This window comes from Schistocerca americana, chromosome 1 (genome assembly GCF_021461395.2).
Source record: "Schistocerca americana isolate TAMUIC-IGC-003095 chromosome 1, iqSchAmer2.1, whole genome shotgun sequence".
NCBI classification, from domain to species: Eukaryota; Metazoa; Arthropoda; class Insecta; order Orthoptera; family Acrididae; genus Schistocerca; species Schistocerca americana.
Window position 1 is genome coordinate 286,512,489 of NC_060119.1, and position 21,490 is coordinate 286,533,978.

General features: G+C 39.1%; 1 protein-coding gene across 2 annotated transcripts in view; it reads right to left on the reverse strand.

The window, feature by feature from the left end:
- Positions 1 to 15,269: 15,269 nt before the first annotated feature.
- Positions 15,270 to 21,490, reverse strand: part of LOC124594509 (nuclear receptor-binding protein homolog) — a 423,006-nt gene continuing 416,785 nt past the window's right edge. For both annotated transcript variants that reach the window (XM_047132885.1, XM_047132893.1), the window contains one exon: positions 15,270 to 17,403. In XM_047132885.1, coding sequence (XP_046988841.1) covers positions 17,239 to 17,403 — 165 coding nt within the window. In that variant the 3' untranslated portion in view covers positions 15,270 to 17,238. The remainder of the gene's footprint in view (positions 17,404 to 21,490) is intronic.

Sequence of the window (21,490 nt, forward strand, 5' to 3'; positions counted from 1 at the left end):
TTTCCTCCTCAGCCAGACCATAAGGCAGCCAGTTGTAAATAACACCATGCAAAGAATTCAGCATACAAAGGGCCTCCACACAAGCAGGATATCCCCAGAGAAGTGAAGTGGTAAGTAGTTGTTGGGCCTGAAAATCACAATGGTCTCCAGAAGCAAAGTCCCATTACATACGTGAGAGTAGTACTTCACAAAGCCTGCATTGCATCAACAACTTTTTGAAAAATAAATGGATTAACTGTAGCAAAAGACCAACCTCCTTTGGCATGTGACACCATGAGGAAACGAGGTGCAGCTGGAAGGGCCATTGAATCTTTGGCATCATGCCATCTCCTTTTGTTAGACATAGACTGAGATGAAGATGGTTGGCTAATTGCAAAAAAGTCTCCCAAGATTGCCAGTGTCTCCGATGGTGCACTCCTTCTGACTGGAGGACCCCTCAAAGAGACGCTCATCTGCCTTAGGTGATTGTTCACACCTCAGGTTACACCTCCCGAACTCCAGACAAAGGAACCAATTGGCAATCGCCCTCCATGGGTCTGGCCTGTACCAGGGGGTACATGTGAACCCTATCTGTCGACCTGGGGCTGGCAATCACGTGTTACCCAGTCACTTGTTGCATTTCTAATGTGTGGGCTGGCCTTCAGGAGTGCACAGGGAGGAAGAGGAAACAAAGAGAGATCTCAAACACTTAAGGGGAGGAGATGGAGAATGAAGAAAGAAGGAAAAAACAGATGATGGGCTGTTCTCATGCAGCACGGAATTGGAAGAGGTGCTATAAATGCTGGGGTCCTGTGGAGGCCAAGGATGAACTTGTCGAAGACTGGTGAGCCTCCTGGGAGCAGATGAGGGGTTAGCAATTCTGGGTAACTAAGGAAGATTCCTCTAGATGGGCCATGAATAGACTGACACAGACTGGTAATGTGGGTGCCAATGGCTGTATCATTGATTTCTTTGTAGATGATTTGTTCAAAGGAGAATTAACTCTGGGTGAGGATATAGTTGGTCTTGGTGACCAGGGAGGAGGTTGTAGGGTTGTAGTCAATCGGGTGTTGGTAAAGATACTGTTCAATAATGGCAAGAATGCCATGGGTATTGGGGATGTTAGTGTCAAGAAAGGTGATACCAACAGCAGAGAGTAGTTCAGCAGGGCCGGCCAGTGTGGCCGAGTGGTTCTAGGCGCTTCAGTCTGGAACTGCGCGACCACTACGGTCGCAGGTTTGAATCCTGTCTCGGTAATGGATGTGTGTGATGTCATTAGGTTACTTAGGTTTAAGTAGTTCTAAGTTCTAGGGGGCTGATGATCTCAGATGTTAAGTCCCATAGTGCTCAGAGCCATTTAGTTCAGCAGGTGGTAAAGGGACAATTACTGTGGTTAGTTAGTTGAGGAAAAGGTTAGTTTCTTATACAGGAGGGTAGATTATGGGTAACAGGCTAGAGGACTCTGTCCACATTATCAGAGATTTTCTCTGTGGGCAAGCAGTACTATAATGGCAAATCTTTAACGTAAAAAGTGGCATGGCTATGAGGAAATGAGGCAAACTTTATTAACCCTAAGATAATGCACAAGGTGTGGTGTCAGGCGGACATCAAAAAGTGAGTCAGCATTCCTTGTGCAGTCAGACTTCTCGAAAATGTGCTGAGGCAACAGCAGTGCTGTAATGGTTACATGAGGACAAACCTCTCAGAGAACCTAGGTGCTGTTCAAGAATTTTCTAGAATGTTCTGGAAGAAGCTTTAGGAAGACCTTTGGAAGAGTCAGAGGAACTCACATTTAAGTCCCTTAAAAACCAGTATATAAATGGCCAGTGGGCAGGAACAAGTCAGCCCGTATCACAAGTTAGGATTGATTACCACGCAGCTGCTAGTAGTAGTAGTGGTACAGGAAGCAACTAGTAGTAATATAATAGCTGAGTCAGGAGCTGTCACCATAAAGTGACAGTTTGATGCTGATGCAGTAAAACCTGCGAGAAATCCGTACACATTCGGAGGATAAGTATCCAGCAATAGTTATTATCTCGAGTTTTCTACCTGTTAGAAAAGAATAAGCTTTGTGGAGTTTGTCTCTGTAGCAGCAATGAGTAATAATTGATATTTTTTGTGAGTCAGAACATAAAAATTAGTAAGTGTTGCCTCACACTTGCCACCCGTTGTCATAGAAGTACGTGTTTTTTTTTTTTTTTGTTGGAACAATATGTAAGCATAGCACTTGCCTCTCATAGAAAAAGGCAGAACTCAGAAACCAAGAGTATCTGGAAATGATAAACATGTTGAGTGATAGGGTATACTCAGGGTATATCTGCAAAGCTATAAAGCCGCTGTAAGACATCTCTCCGAAAATGTTGAACTATTGAGAAATAAATTGTTCTTAAATGATACCCTTAAGCATTTGCACTTATTCACTTCCTACTAAGCCAACAACCTCTCATCTCCGTTTCAAATCACTTGTGCTAACAATCCATTTCTCCATTAAAGGTAACTTAATAGACCTCAGTCCACACTGTCATCAATGTCCTGAATGTGTAATGCTGGCAACATCTCCATCAAAAGCTAGTGATAGGACATGTGTTGAAATACAACATACAATTTGTGGAGTTAAATGTGGGGTGTGTTGTGTACAGGCATCCCAAGGCAGGAAGTGAGGTCAGAGAATATCGGAAGAGAAGCTGGAAGATTATCTGAATCAGTCCTTCAAACTGTGTACAACAAGAATGTTGAATTGACCAAAAAAACAGAAGCCCTCTCAAGAATCCAGCAAAAACTTGGTGAAATTATACAACCCAGACAAGTTGCAGCAGAGGAAAAATACTTTAAGAAGGAACTACAAGGGAAGCCACCAGAACTACAATACCATCAACACAGAGTTCAGGCAAGCAACAACAGCAGTAGTAGTTTTAAGGCTTTTCGTGTAATACTGTATTAACATAAGGTCATTTTTGCTAGTACTTCAAACGTTAGATGCAGCAGGGCAAAGAATGCTCTTGTATTAGTAAATAAGTTGTCAGTGGATCACATCCTGAACTTCAGCAGCTCACTGAGAATGCAAATGTAGTGTTCGGTGATAAATCATTGCTTTTACAATGTTGTTGTTGTTGTTGTCTTCAGTCCAAAGACTGGTTAGATGCCACTCTATCCTGTGCAAGCTTCCTCATTCCCAAGTAACTACTGCACCCTACATCCTTCTGAATCTGCATAATGTTTTCATCTCTAGGTCTCCCTTTAACGATTTTTACCCTCCACGCTGCCCTCCAATTCTAAAGTGGTGAACCCTTGATGCCTCAGAACATTTCCTTCCAACAGATCCCTTCTTCTAGTCAAGCTATTACAATACAAGTCTAAAATTAGGGGAGAAGCTAGGGCAAAATTAACTGTCTGTGATACAGCTAATAATTGGGATCAAGTAAAAGTTAATTGTAGAAGAAAATTAGAGAGATAAGCACACCATTGGTTTTTACGTGTTTAGAATATTTCAGGTGAGACAACACCCAGGGGAAGTAATTGCATTATCGGTAAATCAAACAGATGAATTATCAAAAGCATCCAGTGAAACGGACAACAGAGTAACAGTGGCAGCATAACTACAGAGTCCATTAGAACTAGTATGGCACTACAACAAGCTTGCTTCACATGGGGTCTAGCAAATGACAGGATCAGACCATTTTATGAAGCTAGGATGAGCAAATGAGCTTAGGTGACAGTTGTAGTAGTGTTGCAAAAGGGAAACACACTATCATTCATGAAAGAAGAGGGCAGTTTCCAAGAATGGCGCATAAAGCATTTGAAATTTGAAGTAACTTAGGGGAAAGATGTTATAAATGTGGGCAGAGGGGTCACATGGCTAGGGACTGTAGGAGGCCAAACATGTACGAGGGGTAGCAGCACCCATAAAGAAGAAAGAGGGTGAGATTTCAAAATTTTTGTTATTAGTGCAATAAACAAGAGCACACAAATACTGGTTGTAAAACAATAATTGTTTTTGAGAAACACAAAGGTTGCAGGCATCATGCACACGATTGGAAAACATCTAAGTGTTACAAGTGCAACTGGTAATGGGCACATGAGATCTTCCCTACGGATTGTGTCCACCAGTAGCAAGTGAAACTAATGATGTGGAACACGAAGCTGTCTTATGTTACCATGCTGAAATGGCCACAAGTTAGAGCCATAGGCTGTGGAGCAAGAAACAAAGCCATGATGGTACATGGCTGCAAATTAGGAAGATGGTTGTGATTGTTAATGGATATTGGATTGTAACAACATTATGAAAAGGAAAGTTGCTATTCACCGCATAGCGGAGATGGTGAGTCACAGATAGGCTGATGGATATTGGCATGCACATAAAGCTTATAAAAGAAGAGATCTTCACTTAAGGGTGTGATGCAAGGCACAGCAAACACTTTGGGAACCACTAATCTGCATCATAACAGGGCAGTAAAGCACAAATTCCTCCATACCATAAGGACAAGGATTTTATTTTTCTTTTGATGGTTTAGTATGAAGCATCTTCCTGAGAAAGCAGATGGTTGCGATTAACAATAGTGAGAGTGTAACTAGAATACAGGATCGAAATATTCTGCTGATGACAGTACACGAGACTAAACTAACATCAGAAGTGTGTAGGAAACCCATAGGTGGGGTGGCAACAACAGGTAATGGAAACCACATAACACTGAAGGAGCTGTGTGTTATGGCAGTCCCTGAGTCAGACTGCAAATAAAATGGAAATGAATGGAAACAGTAAATGGCAAAAGGCATCTATGAGTAGTAGGGTAAGTCCCTCGCAAACTAGAGATAAGATGAAACAGTGAAAAATGAAGGAAAAAGTAATAAATGCAATTCAGAGCCAAGTGATTACCTTTAAGGCAAAATAGTGGGCCACCAGAAAGTGATGCAACAATATATGGTAGGGAAAAAAAAGAGAAAAAAAAAAAGAGAAAAAAAAACATACCCTTTAAGGATGTGCGTACAAGCAAGGCTGAATCCCAGTAACAAAGAATCAAATCTACAGTACAAAAAGAGCAAGAGATATTTCTTCTCAGTATATTGGATTCGAGCAAGGTCAAATGTAATCTGAATCCACTGAAAGTATTAGGCAAACCGATTGAGAAAATGAAAACCAATGCAAACCGTACAGGAGGCAATAAACAACATGGGCACAGAAGTGATCTGAACAGATCATCTTGATAAAGAAGAGTGATACAAGGTGTAGTGCATATTGTGGTGTATTTTATCTAAAAGGTGACAATTGTCTCACAGAAACAGTAACACATGCACTTTCAGTTTTCGCAGGACATAATGGAAAAATTGTGAATGTACATCCGTAAGAATACTGGAAGTGGAAATGACAATAAAGGATGTATATAAATTCTAGGAACACTTTCAATTACTTACTGCACAAGAACCAAACATTGTACATATATTATACATACATTATTTTGAAGAGAAACCCTGAGAGTTTTTTTCTTCATGTATACTGTCGCAGCGTAGTTTGGTAATTCACTGATAGTCAGCACTAGTCGCAAACATGGCGAGTTCAGGTGCGGAGTGAGCTCCTGTGTGTTGGAGTTTGAAATGGCCTCCCCAAACACCAGATCTCACTCCTTGTGACTTTTTTCTGTGGGAACACATTAAAGATCTTATGTATGTACCGCCCCTACCATGTGATGTAGCAGACCTTCAGGAGAGAATACAGGAAGTAGTGACTGCCACAGTCGATGATGCCATGTTGGGAGATGTATGACAAGAATTTGATTACTGTATTGACGTCTGCTGTGTCACTCATGGTTTGCATATCAATGTCTGTAAAAAAAACTTTCAGTTTCTCTCTTCAAAATGCAACATGTATGACATCTGTACAATGTTTAGTTCTTGTAAAATAAATAATTGTAAGTGTTCCTGGACTTTACGTACACCCTGTATTACACGAGCAGTTTGAGAAAACTGTTAACAAGCATACAGTCAATTAAATGTCCGAGTCCATGAAACACAGCTGTGTTGCTAGTACTGAAAATATGAGATGCCAGTAGAATAGTGAAATAGAGATTGATAATAGACTATAAGAAGTTGAATGAAATTTCGGTGGGGGAAGTCTTTCCTATCCAACATAATGGAGAGACTGGCCCAATTAGGGAAAGCCAGTATTTCTCCATTTCAGATATTGCCACTGAATACTATCAGATTTTAATGGACTCAGAAAATACAGAAAAGACAGCATTCAGTACAAATTCTCAGCATTACGAATATAAAAGGATGACAATGGGCTTACGGAATTCAACAAGTACAGTTTAGAAACTAATCAATTTTGCTTTGGCAAGATAGCAAGGGACAAAATGTTTAGTGCATTTGGTTGACAGCACTTGCCACATAGGTTCTTTAAAGGAAAGTACTGAGAGGCTGCAGGAAATATTGGCTACATCAAGGGCACATAGGTTAAAGTCACAACCAGATAAGTGTGAATACCTGAGAAAAGGGGTTAATATTTTTAGAAAAAAAATTATGGATTAATGTGTAAAACCAGATGAACATAATGTGGAAAAGGTGAAGAACTTTCCAGTTCTGACATCCACAAAGGAATTAAAAGATGTTTAGAGCTGAATATAGTCATCAGTTTATTCTCAAGTTCACTAAAATTGTGAATCTGTTACATAAATTTCTGAAGCCCAAGTACTTCATGAATGGTGAGATCAGCAACAAGCAGCTGTTGAGGAACAGAAGAAGATAGATAGATAGATAGATAGATAGATAGAGAGAGAGAGAATTAGTATGTCCTCCCATATTGAGCTACCCAGATTTAGAGGAAACATTTATAGTGATTACTGATGCCACTGGAAAACCATTGAGAGTAGTTCTGTCACACGGAAAGATAGGCGCAGATTTGCCAATCAACTATGCTTCACCGTCATTGAATAGGACTGAAAGGAACTATTTTGCAACTGAGTGCTTAACAACTGTAGGGGTAAGAAAGCTTTTAGGCCATATGTCTATGAGAGACACTGATCACAAGCACTGATGTGGATTTTCAGTCTCAAAGATCAAGTGCCAAATTAATTAGACAGAGGTCGAAAATAGAGGGGGATTCTTAAGACATCATGTATAAACCTGGAAAGCTCAATGCAAATTCATATGCATTAAGTTGAATGCAGTCTGATGGTATAGAGGATACAGGAGAAGATACAGGACACACAAGAGTGGTTAGGGAAAACAAAGAACAGGAAGAAGAAAAAAACACAAATCAGTGCAGAGGAAAAGGCCAAAATCTTGGAGAAAATGCACAATAATTTGTTAGGCAGACATCAAAATATGCATAGAACCTTAGACTGAAAAAAAGAATTATATGCAGTGGAAAGGTGAAAACATTAATGTAGAACAACACATCACGAAGTGTAACAAATGTCAAAGGAATGAGTTCACAAGGAGCAAGACAAAGGTGCCTTTAGTATTTACAGATATGGTGATGGCAGGATTGGAGAAATGTAACATGGACATCGTCGGTCTGTTATATATAAGAAATGGCAATTGATAACTCTTGACATTAAAAAATGATTTGAGCAAGTCAGTGGTAGCAATGCAAATCAAGATACAGGACATCAAGACAGTGGCAGAGAAATTTGAAGAAGAAATTCTGTTGAGGTACAGAATTGTACCAGTATTTTTTTGTTTTTAACAATCCTAGAGCCAGACCACAGCTTTCATCCACAGACAAATGGGACACTGGTGGAATTTTTGAGATACTTCATAAAAGAGAACCATACACTTCATAAAAGAGAACAATAGTAATTGGCATCTATGAATGCCATACAGTACTTTTGTATTTCATACAACACCACATACTAACACTATGTACATACCAACTGAGTCCATGTTTGGGAGAAAACTAATAATTCCAGAGCACTACACAAAAAGAAAACTGTTGGATATGATTATGATGATTACATTTAACAGTTGTGAACTAGAATGCAAGACACACACTAAGTAGCATGAGACAGGATAAAAGAAGTGAAAGAAAGAGGTGTGGGCCAGATTTTGCAGGAAAAATTAGGTGACAAGTACCAGGTCTCAAGTATTTTCAAGCCCAGTACATGTATTAGCCAAGTGATAGAGGATGTAGGATCACTGTGCAAAGAGTTTTACTAAGCAGGATCATGTTGTGGCAATGGGTGGAAAGAAGACAGGGATCAGGGCTACAATGTTGAGTGTGACCTGGTAAAAAAAAAAACCATACAAATGTTGGCTTGGTTTCTGCTTTCATGCGGTATGATCAGTCCCAACTGAACAGCTATATCAGGAGGATCAATGTGGAGCTAGATCAGCTGCTTTGGGCAGCTACTTTATCAGGCATAGGTTTGGTTACTGTTGATGGTATTGGTAGGTGGGACTTCACAAGACATGGTCTGCATCTCAATATGGAAGGGAAGGGTAATGTAGCTGAAATGACAGCAGAGGAGGAGGAGGAGGAGGAGGAGGAGGAGGAGGGGGGGGGGGGGGGGCACTGGGCACTGAAACTCATGGGAATACCTCTTTTCCAGGCTAAGATCAGTGCCCAATCATCCAACACTGATTCAAATGAGAAGCTCAGGCAGGCAGGCAGGTACTAGAAATGTTAAAACATCACAATATTCTCATAACAGTACATTGAAAAATAATGTTACAGGTATGGAAATGGTAAATGTAGGTGGATATAAGCTTTCAGCGCATGTACCTAGAGACACTACGGAGAGAGGAGTAGTTTCCAACCGTTTTAAAATCTGTCATAGTGCAAAAATTTCGAACTAGAAAATTTTGTGTAGAGCAACATATAGAAGCATGTGCATGTGAGCTTAAACTGAATAATGGTACTTTTATAATTGTAGCTGTGACCCCATTGGGAAATTTTAAGCTATTTTTGAAAAACTTGGATTCTTTGTTGTGCTATTTGCCAGAGAGAGGGAAGCAAATTATTGTCTGTGGGATTTCAATGTAGATTTTCTGAAAGAGTCTGATAGAAAGCTTGATCTTGAAGTATTACTTGGTTCTGCTAATTTCATGTCAGTTATTGATTTTGGTACAGGAAAGCAGCACACTGATAAATAATGTTTTTATAGACCAAGATAAATTTAATCAAATAACAACTTTTCCAGTTAAGAACGGTCGGTCTGATCATGATGCACAGCTAGTAACAGTGTACGACATAGCTCCATACAGCAATGCAAAAAAGTCCTCCAAAATAGTGCATCCAATTACCGATTTAACAATAAATAATTTTTGGGAAAGTTTGCAACACTTAGATTGAGATGAGGTGTACAGGGAACCTGATGCTAATTTAACCTATTTCATGATACCTTGGTCAGTATATTTCCCTTACGAAAATAGTGAAATATAATGGTAAGAAACCATCTAAAAAGCTATGGCTTACTAAAAGGATAAAAATATCTTGTAATGAGAAAAGGGAAATGTATCTTATGGATAGGAGGATTACTGATCCAGAAACAGTGAAACATAATAAAAACTAAACTTAAAAGTTATTAAAAGTCTAGAAGTGAATGCATTATGGCTGAGATTAGCACATCTGATAATAAAATTAAAACAATTTGGAATATTGTTAGAAGGGAAACAGGGTGAACGAGAGCAGAGGAAGACTGCACTTCTATCAAACTCAATGTAAATTTTGTTAACAAGAAGCCAGAAGTAGAAAACATTTTTAATAATCATTTTTAAGTGTTGTAGAGAAAATGGGATCCAGCTATTAATTACAAAATGCAAGGCAGTATACGGAAGAGGCAACACCCATGCACATTTGTTTGCGTGGCCATCTTCCGCAGCAGCTGTTAACATCTGTTACTACAGGATATCCATCTTGAGCTGAGTGCAGTCTAATTAAAAAAAATTACACCAGATGTGTTTCACTTTTATTTGCAAAGCATCTTCTGTGGTTATTCTGTAAATTGGATATTTACATTGGTACATTTTTTGACAGTTTCGGGTTAAAAACAGCATTTTGTTTATGAAGTTGGTCTGCACACTACTTACGGTGTTTCTTTACATAATCTGCTCCTCCCTTCTTGCTAGCAGTGGTTGGTGTTGACAGGCTTCATTTCACCTCTCCATTGGCAGTTTATACCATTCTGCAGCACTTCCTGTGCTGCACTATTTACAACTGATTTTCTTAACTGTTTCTCATTCTGCACTGGCACAGTGTTTATGCCTAATCGTTTGTTTTCATTCACTTTGTGAGTGTTGCAAACCTAAGAAACGCTTTGTGTGTGTGTGTGTGTGTGTGTGTGTGTGTGTGTGTGTGTGTGTGTGTGTGACACATATTGGTTCAATATAAGTGACTGGGAAGTTTGCCAAGACTATCAAAGGAACAAGTTGCTGTAGTATGAGCAATGTTGTTTGAGCTGAAACACACAGTACCTTACGTAGCGACTAATGAGCAAATATACACAGGGTGGTCCATTGATCGTGACTGGGCCAAATACCTCACAAAATAAGCGTCCAACGAAAAAACTACAAAGAACGAAACTTGTCTAGCCTGAAGGGGGAACGCAGATGGCGCTTTGGTTGGCCTGCTAGATGGCACTGCCATAGGTCAAACGGATATCAACTGAGTTTTTTTAAATAGGAACCCCCATTTTTTATTACATATTCATGCAGTATGTAAAGAAATATGAATGTTTTAGTTGGACCACTTTTTTCACTTTGTGATAGATGGCGTTGTAATAGTCACAGACATATGGCTCACAATGTTAGGCCAACAGTTGGTAACGAGTATGTTTTTTAAATTAAAATACAGAACGTAGATATGTTTGAACAATTTGTTTCGGCTGTTCCAATGTGATAAATGTACCTTTGTGAACTTATCATTTCTGAGAACGCATGCTGTTACAGCGTGATTACCTGTAAATACCACATTAATGCAATAAATATCTGTCAGCCTCAATGCATTTGGCAATATGTATAACGACATTCCTCTCAACAGCGAGCACTTCGCCTTCCGTAATGTTCGCACATGCGTTGACAATGCGCTGACGCATGTTGTCAGGCATTGTCGGTGGATCACAATAGCAAATATCCTTCAACTTCCCCCACAGAAAGAAATCCAGGGACGTCAGATCCGGTGAACATGTGGGACATGGTATGGTGCTTCGACGACCAATCCACATGTCATGAAATATGCTATTCAATACTGATTCAACCGCACGAGAGCTATGTGCCTGACATCCATCATGTTGGAAGTACATCACCATTCTGTCAGGCAGTGAAACATCTTTTAGTAACATTGGTAGAACATTACGTAGGAAATCAGCATACACTGCACCATTTAGATTGCCATCGATAAAATGGGGGCCAATTATCCTTCCTCCCATAATGCCGCACCATACATTTTAACCGGCCAAGGTTGCTGATGTTCCACTTGTCGCAGCCATCGTGGATTTTCCGTTGCCCAATAGTGCATATTATGCCAGTTTACTTTACCGCTGTTGGTGAATGACGCTTCGTCGCTAAATAGAATGCGTGCAAAATATCTTTCATTGTCTCAATTTCTCTTGTGCCCAGTGGCAGAATTGTACGCGACATTCAAAGTCGTCGCCATGCAATTCCTGGTGCACAGAAATATGGTACGGGTGCAGTCGATGTTGACGTAGCATTCTCAACACCGATGTTCTTGAGAGTCCCGATTCTCGCGCAATTTGTCCGCTACTGATGTGCGGATTAGCCGCGACAGCAGCTAAAACACCTACTTGGGCATCATCATTTGTTGCAGGTCGTGGCTGACGTTTCACGTGTGGCTGAACACTTCCTGTTGCCTTAAATAACGTAACTATCCAGTGAATGGTCAAGACACTTGGATGGTGTTGTCCAGGATACCGAGCAGCATACACAGCGCACACCCATTGGGCATTTTGATCACAATAGCCATACATCAACACGATATCGACCTTTTCCGCAATTTGTGAACAGTCCATTTTAACATGGGCAATGTATCATGAAGCAAATACCGTCCACACTGGCAGAATGTTACGTGATACCAAGTACTTATACATTTGTGACTATTACAGTGCCATCTATCACAAAGCGAAAAAAATGGTCCAACTAAAACAATAATATTTCTTTACCTGCTACACGAATATGTAATAAAAAATGGTGGTTCCTATTTTTAAAAAAAATGCGGTAGATATCCATTTTACCTATGGCAGTGCCATCTAGCGGGCCAATCATAGCGCCATCTGGTTTCCCCCTTCAAGCTAGACGAGTTTCGTTCTTTGTAGTTTTTCGTTTGATGCTTATTTCGTGAGACATTTGGCCCGGTCACTATCAATGGACCACCGTGTGTGTGTGTGTGTGTGTGTGTGTGTGTGTGTGTGTGTGTGTGTGTGTCTGTGTGTGTGAATAAGTTGGAACAATTCGTTACATATCCACTACAGATGATGGGTGTCGGACTGAAGAAAATAGCTGTGTTTGTCACCATCAATGGGCAGATAATAGAATTAAGTACTGGGTATGAGCAGTTAGGAAATTGCCATTGTGCGCACCCAAGGAGGGATTCTTGTACCTCATATTGTGAATCCAATACAGACAGTAAAACATTTAAGTTTGATTCGAGATGATTTCCATACCCTTACCAGAAGCGTAAGGATTCATGCTTCTAAAAACAATGGATTTGGATGCCTTTATGCCAGGTAATGTAAGAGGATAGGTTATTAACATTCCACTAACAGGCAGAGAAAGGGTATTTACTATTAGATAAATTCTAACAAGCTGCACGCTAAACTTTCAGCAGATCTATTAGAATCTAAAAAGTGTGCTGAGGAAAAAAGATATATAAACAAATCTTTGTAATGTTGTCCATGTTGACAAGGATGAGTGTGAAGTCCAATTATTGCAAAGCAGGCGCATTCTAAAGAATGGTGCATGGAAGTTAATTTCCTTAGAAACAAGTTTGAGGACACATTTTAGTGATAATGTATGGCAATATGTATGCCCAAAAGAAGAAAGTATGATCACATTTTGTGTGAGGAAACTACTTCCAGGGATATTTACCTATACTGTGCGGGATTGTTAATGTTCCATACAAACTGCAAAGCTTGTGGATTGCAGGTGCGAGTCCAGTGAAATAGAAAGGGGCATTGGCCCTAGCATTAGAGTAGAAACAGGTAGGTATAAAGAATAAGTGCAAAGGTTGAAACGTATCAGAGGAACCAGTAGAATTACCATTAGGACATGTAGTTGGTTGGTTGTTTTGGGGAAGGAGACCAGACAGCAAGTTCATCGGTCTCTTCGGATTAGGAAGGATGGGGAAGGAAGTCGGTCGTGCCCTTTGAAAGGAACCATCCCAGCATTTGCCTGGAGCGATTTTAGGGAAGTCACGGAAAACCTAAATCAGGGTGGCCGGATGTGGGATTGAACCGTCGTCCTCCCGAATGCAAGTCCAGTGAACACGTAGTTACTAGGTCACCTCGCCTACAGAAAGTTTGAGAAAAACTGGAGGATGGGGAGCAGCGCACTAATAATCATCATAAGGAAATGAAGCCGGAGAAAAAAGCCCAACCTTATTCTACAGGTACATAAAAAGGCTTAATTTCAACTATAGTAATAGTTATACGTTGCTGTTGCTCACATTGCCTGTGCTGTAGATACATATATCAATTTATTAGTGACTGTTTTGGCAGTGGAAATTGTTGCTGGTCAATACATGTTAAGAGTACTGTAGTTAATAGTCCAGAGTTTATTTGATAGAAGGATAGTTGACGTCGTCATCTACGAAAGATCCTTATGAAGAAGATAAAGTGTACATAAATAAAAAATAAATAAATAAATAAAATAAAATAAAAAGAGAGAGAGAATGTAGAGAAGAAATATGGACATCATGTAAGTAGGTTATAAAAAACTTCATGTAGAAATAAATGTATCTGTAAAATTAGAGGATATAGTGGCACACGTGTGTAAGTGCTCACGAATTTTTTTAGGCATGAAGGTGTCATGGTTACTGAATTTTATTAGTGTAAGAAATGGTAAGGCTGTGAGGAAAGGAGAGATGCTTTATTAACAAACATATTAAGACAATGCACAAAGTGTGGCATCAGGCAAACATCATAAAATGGGCCAGCACTCCACGTGAAGTCAGACTTTTTGACAAATGCATGAGAAAAAGGCAGTGTTGTAATGGCTAGGTAAGGATAACACCCTGGACCTGGTATACAGCCATGTACATCTCCTCTCCATTTCAAAATGATCAGGGCTAACTTTCTCCTACATTTTCGTTGATGTTCTGATTGTGCCATACAGGCCACACCTTCATCAGGACCTGTGTGGGGCACAACAGCATCCAGCTACAATGGCTCATCCTGGGTGAGAAAAGCAAAAATTTCTAGACTATGCAGAGCAGATTACTCCAAAACACCTGAGAGTTGTAAAAGGTATTAAGGACAAAATATCTGAAAGTAGTTATAGGAAACAGTATCTACTCCTGTACAACATAAACCAATGTTGGGTATGTAATATTATGTCGCCCCCACACACACACACACAGTCAAATCTAATGTAAGTACTTCATCAGAAAAACATATCTGAAATTTTCATGAAAATAATTGATTAGGTTTATCTCCTGCCTGTAACCAGGAATAAAACAGAATGAATACATTAAATTTTACACTAACTACTTCCTAGCCATAAGTGCCTGTTGATAAAGCTTTCAATTGCAAGGCACACCTTTCCACACAGCAGTTCAGAAACTTTTCCGTTACTAGTAAATCAGTTTCATGTTCTACAAGCCATTATTTTTGGAACAGCCTTCACTGAGGAAGTAAGTAATAAGGACAATACAGTGTTCATTAACAGACTTCTGGCTCACAGGGTGTTAGGCCAATGGGCTTACCGACAGTCTCTCAGGGTATCAATTCCCTTATCTTCCTTAACTGTTGCCAAAAATTTTATGTCAGACACTATTATTTACTTTCCTAAACACAAAGCTAGAAAAAAATGCATTTCTCTGCTTTAGCATTGTGCATGGAAGAGTGAACACACACAAAAAAGTTTTCACCACTTACCCAGAAATCTAAAATACCTAACTACCCATAAAATACAATTTCAGACAACAAAGATGGATGTGCTATCTTAAATGGAGTTATTCACAGAAACATTGATGGTGTATCATGGTGAATTTGAGGGTTTGGGAAAGTCCATCATGTCCTTTTTTGCCAGATTACACTACACAACTCAACAACATTACATAATAACAATGTAAGCAGGAGAAGATAATGGATGGTATGGTCATTTAAATAAAGAACACAAGGCAATAAGATTGTATGTATGCTTCTTTAATGAACTAGAATGGCTGAATGCTCTTTTAGTAACGTAACTGGAGAAACAGCCACTGACATTTCAAAGGGGTTGCAGTAACCACACACAATACAAGCATTTACAATGATTTAATCACATTTTCCTTTTCCCATTGACCATTTATCACCTGAAACTGTTTTATCTGGTCATATAGTACAGAAATTTCTGTTACATCATTAAACATGTATTTCTATATGCCCAAATGAAAGCACTTTTACAGGTTTAACAGGCCCTGTTTAATGAAAATATTACCGATCATTCTACCAATCATCTGAATGCTTTCACATCAAATTTGCATTGTTTCAGTCAAAACACAGTCTTAATCACGCTCAATATGAGCCATACAAAGCAGTGTTGGGAGTTTAATCTGTTCTCTTAATAGACTAGGGAATAACAATACATTGTATTTATTGAGCTATGAAGTCTTATTCTTCTGTCAGTGATAGAAGTGCACAGGTTCTTTTCCCAAAGCCTTACTGGTGTGTAGGTTGTGAAAAGAATTGCAGCAGAAAAGAATCTCTTCACCAGAATGGTTTGTTACAAAGACAAAAAACCATTTGAGTTTGCAATTAACACTAAAACACTGCACTGGAATTTGAGCAAAAACATTTCAAGCTCGGGGGAAAGAGAGAAAATATATTTTATAGGTCTTAAGATACTACACAGATATGCTTTCATTATTTCTTCTTGCCTCAGTTTTTGTCACTCACACTCTGTTAAACACAAAATTAGGGGTGAGCATATTTCTTGCGCTTTTATCCATTTTCCAAGTCTTCAACAGCCGTTACCCCATACCCATTCCTCCCTTCCCCCAGTTCTCCTTGAAATACACATTTATAACTATAGCTTGGCCCCTTGCCTCCATCATAACTCACTAAGGTATATATGCTATGTATCGATACTTCCAGTGTCATTTAAATCCTAATAAGATAGCAATCAGTCTCAAGAGGCTAACATATACATGATAAAAATAACAAAATATTTCTCCATTATATACACACAAAATTCTTATTAAACTACCATGAGTATTGTTTTACTTCTTTTTTTAAAAAAACACAAGCTATAAAGCAACATACGTAGCACACATTTTTAATTAAAAAGTGCAAATTGACATGCCTATAATAAGCAGCTGTTGGTTAATATGGATTGTTTGGTTCTATTACTGAATGAATGAACAAATGAAAAAAGAGTAGAATAGCAGAGCTACATTATAATTACACACTGAAATCCTGCACTTCATTGTTCATTTCATTACTTCATTTTTGAAATCATAAATCATCTACTGAATTATCCAGCATAACAATATTTCCATCTTTCTGATATATTTAACCAAGATCCTTTTCCAGTTCCTTTCACATTTTAAAACATATTTTGGACACTTCTTTGTTGTCTATTACTAACAAATACACATATTTAGACACGATGGTATCCATACACGCATACAAAACATTTTAAAATAAAACACAAAGACACACAATTAAAACACACACTTCTCATTGACAGCAGGAATGCAAAAATTTATCAGGAAGATCCTACAAATGTGGTTCACTTACGTATATTTCAACAGGAAGTACACAATGCACAGGCTACCACTGATTTTAAATACTATGAACCAATCCAACTTTTCTGGACTGAAGATAAACATTCTGTCACTTGCTCTATTACGCATACACAGGTATGCCTATAATTTTGAAGTAAAAATAAATGACAAAATACAATTTGAATTCATCATAGCCTGCCAACAATGTGCTCCTATTTGAACACAAAAGAAGCAAGGTCTGGGGAAAGGGTGGGTTGCCTCCTTTTTTTCTTTTTAGTGAAATGGATGACTAGCTCACTGCACGAAGCTGGCTTAAAAAATAGACACATTTATTTGGGACAACATTAGTATCGCGGGCTGCTCTGCAACCTGCGAGGAAACCGCTACTAACTACCCGAATGTACAGGGACAGCACCACTCCGCACAGTTGCTGGTGGGGGGAATAATGGAGCTTGCTTCTCAAGACCGCTGGGCCCTGGGTTTGGAGACTGTCTGTTGAAGCAGTTGCGAAGAGTCTCTTCAATGAGTGAAGCCAGCTTCTCTCGGTCTGCCTATTAGGAAAATAAAATTAAAATTAACAATAGTAAGCGCAGGTTGGAATATCAAAAATTATGGAAGGAATAGATAGTTTCCCACTGTAAAAATGACACACTGAATTGCAGACAGTCACAACATTAAGTTTTTGGCTACAGCCTTCATCAGAAAAGAAAAGGAAAGAAAAACACACACAGTCACACAAACAGGCAAGGAAGCATGCCCCCCCCCCCCCCGGTCACACACACACACACACACACACACACACACACACACACACACAGTGCACATGCGACCACTGTCTCTGGCTCCTCAGGCCAGACAAACTTTTTCAGTCTGACCTGAGCAGCCAGAAACAGTGGTCGCATGTGCATTGTGTGTTGTTGGCAGTGGGCGGGGGTGGAGTCGGGTGGGGAGAGGGTGATTTCCAGATGAAGATTTTGGCCGAAAGCTTAATGTGTAACAATCTTTTCATTGTGTCTGTCTGCAACTCAAAGTGTCACTTTTATGGTGAGCAGCAATCTGTCCTCTCTATAACTGTTCAAATTACATTAGAAGGATATGTGAGAGTATGAAAAGAAAGTAATTTTGCACTGTCTTCCTACATACTTTTTAGAGTAGACAGACAAAAACATTTAGATTCTGTAACTTAATTCCCAAAGGGTGATCTGGTCACTCGTGTTTGATACTCAGTATGTCCGAGCCGCCACTCACATATCAACACTACATGGCTTTCCACTTTGGAAATGGTTTAGATTGTTGGTAAAGACCAATTCACATTAAACTGAAGGTGGCCCGTAACTAGTGTCATTATTAACTGTTTCACATACATGAAGAACGCAGTAATAAGTAATCTTCAACAAAACAATTCACTAAAGATCGTACAATGCAGATTTTTACCATGGGCCTCTTTTTCCTCCTTGTGGCATATGGTTTTCACATTTTAGTCATTGTCAAGACATATTCTTATTAATAAAGCCTTAGACCAAGCTAAAATCGCAGACATTATGTGCCATAAATGAAATGTATAAACAACTGTAATAACTCTTTACATTGATAATTAATTTTATGATTTACTAAATACTACAAAATCTGCAACAAGTGAAAATTTTCATGACTAACATATTTCCTTAGTGGGAATTTAACAAATGTGAAATAGTGCAGAAGTTGCAACAGATTTAATTCACTGTGATATCACAAACCATGTTCTAGTCCCATAGGTGACAAAACCTTAGTAACATATACAAAGATGGTAAATCAATGAAATTTGTGTAAATGTTGGTTTGGAGAGAGAAAAAAAAATCAAGTATCATGGGATCAGGTGCTGTCTCTTTTAGTGTTGCTACAAACTCGTTAAATATATCACTTATATCACTGAAGAAAGCACTCGCTCTCTCGCCACCCCTCCCCTCCTCAAATAGACGATAAATTACCAACCAATTTTCCTTACATATTTTTACTGTTTTTAGCATCAGAGTCCTGCAGTTTCCTTACGTCCTTAAAGTGCTTCATCTTTTATCTTTCATTTGTAGTCTTCTATTGTGTAGTCCAGAATTAGTTTGGTTTTATATAGCACAGAATTACGCTTTATGTGACATTTCAGTCATAAACGAAAAGCAAGATTGATTGTGGGTGGAAAAAGTCATGGAACATTTGGAAGCTGTTACACAGTAGTTTACATACACATTCAAATTTTATAGACATTCTTTGAGCTAGTTTCATTTCTACATGTAACCTGCTATTTTATGACAAAGAACTCTCCGGGAATTAGAATCACCACTCCCTCCACATACATTTGTAAAATTGCTTCTACTACTGAAATGTGTGTTTTACAATGATCATCATCATTTGCACTATCAAATACATACTGCAGTTTCATTTCATGCCTTCACATTTGACAAAATAACTTTCTGAAGACAAAACTTTTTCCAACCAGATTTCATTATTGTACTACAACCACACAATCTTCTTTTTACATTTCCTTTTTCTGTATGCATGATGTGTTAATTTTTTTGCTTAATACGAATTGTATGTATGCACAGGTGCAAGAGTTTCATCGTGGAACTGAAACAGTACGAATTATACGAAGTTTCCAAACTAATGTGTTATTCAGACATGGAACACAAATTTCTACTCAAAACTGAAATTGAAACAGGTATCTGGGAGCAAATAAATATCACACTTATCTTTTGTCAACTGAATAATATTGAATGTATCATTTGAAGAAGAAAACAAATGACAAGAAAAACAACAATTAAGATTTGCAGCAACGCATTACCCGTAACTACAACTAAGAACTTTAACAGAGCTGGCAGACACACACAATGGCAAAATTGTTTAACAAGCATCTATCACGAAATCAGGGAGCATGTAGGAAATAGTAGTACTGAGGTAACATATTCTGTAAGAAGCAAAACACCAATGTACAGTAAAAACTCCCCCCCATGAACCATGGACCTTGGCGTTGGTGGGGAGGCTTGCGTGCCTCAGCAATACAGATAGCCGTACCGTAGGTGCAACCACAACGGAGGAGTATCTGTTGAGAGGCCAGACAAACGTGTGGTTCCTGAAGAGGGGCATCAGCCTTTTCAGTAGTTGCAAGGGCAACAGTCTGGATGATTGACTGATCTGACCTTGTAACAATAACCAAAACGGCCTTGCTGTGCTGGTACTGCGAACGGCTGAAAGCAAGGGGAAACTACAGCCATAATTTTTCCCGAGGGCATGCAGCTTTACTGTATGATTACATGATGATGGCGTCCTCTTGGGTAAAATATTCCGGAGGTAAAATAGTCCCCCATTCGGATCTCCGGGCGGGGACTACTCAAGAGGATGTCGTTATCAGGAGAAAGAAAACTGGCGTTCTACGGATCGGAGCGTGGAATGTCAGATCCCTTAATCGCGCAGGTAGGTTAGAAAATTTAAAAAGGGAAATGGATAGGTTGAAGTTAGATACAGTGGGAATTAGTGAAGTTCGGTGGCAGGAGGAACAAGACTTCTGGTCAGGTGAATACAGGGTTACAAACACAAAATCAAATAGGGGTAATGCAGGAGTAGGTTTAATAATGAATAGGTAAATAGGAATGCGGGTAAGCTACTACAAACAGCATAGTGAACGCATTATTGTGGCCAAGATAGATACGAAGCCCACACCTACTACAGTAGTACAAGTTTATATGCCAACTAGCTCTGCAGATGACGAAGAAATTGAAGAAATGTATGATGAAATAAAAGAAATTATTCAGATTGTGAAGGGAGACGAAAATTTAATAGTCATGGGTGACTGGAATTCGAGTGTAGGAAAAGGGAGAGAAGGAAACATAGTAGGTGAATATGGATTGGGGGACAGAAATGAAAGAGGAAGCCGCCTGGTAGAATTTTGCACAGAGCACAACATAATCATAACTAACGCTTGGTTTAAGAATCATGAAAGAAGGTTGTATACATGGAAGAACCCTGGAGATACTAAAAGGTATCAGATAGATTATATAATTGTAAGACAGAGATTTAGGAACCAGTTTTTAAATTGTAAGACATTTCCAGGGGCAGATGTGGACTCTGACCACAATCTATTGGTTATGACCTGTAGATTAAAACTGAAGAAACTGCAAAAAGGTGGGAATTTAAGGAGATGGGACCTGGATAAACTAAAAGAACCAGAGGTTGTACAGAGATTTAGGGAGAGCATAAGGGAGCAATTGACAGGAATGGGGGAAATAAATACAGTAGAAGAAGAATGGGTAGCTTTGAGGGATGAAGTAGTGAAGGCAGCAGAGGATCAAGTAGGTAAAAAGACGAGGGCTAGTAGAAATCCTTGGGTAACAGAAGAAATATTGAATTTAATTGATGAAAGGAGAAAATATAAAAATGCAGTAAGTGAAACAGGCAAAAAGGAATACAAACGTCTCAAAAATGAGATCGACAGGAAGTGCAAAATGGCTAAGCAGGGATGGCTAGAGGACAAATTTAAGGATGTAGAGGCCTATCTCACTAGGGGTAAGATAGATACCGCCTACAGGAAAATTAAAGAGACCTTTGGAGATAAGAGAACGACTTGTATGAATATCAAGAGCTCAGATGGAAACCCAGTTCTAAGCAAAGAAG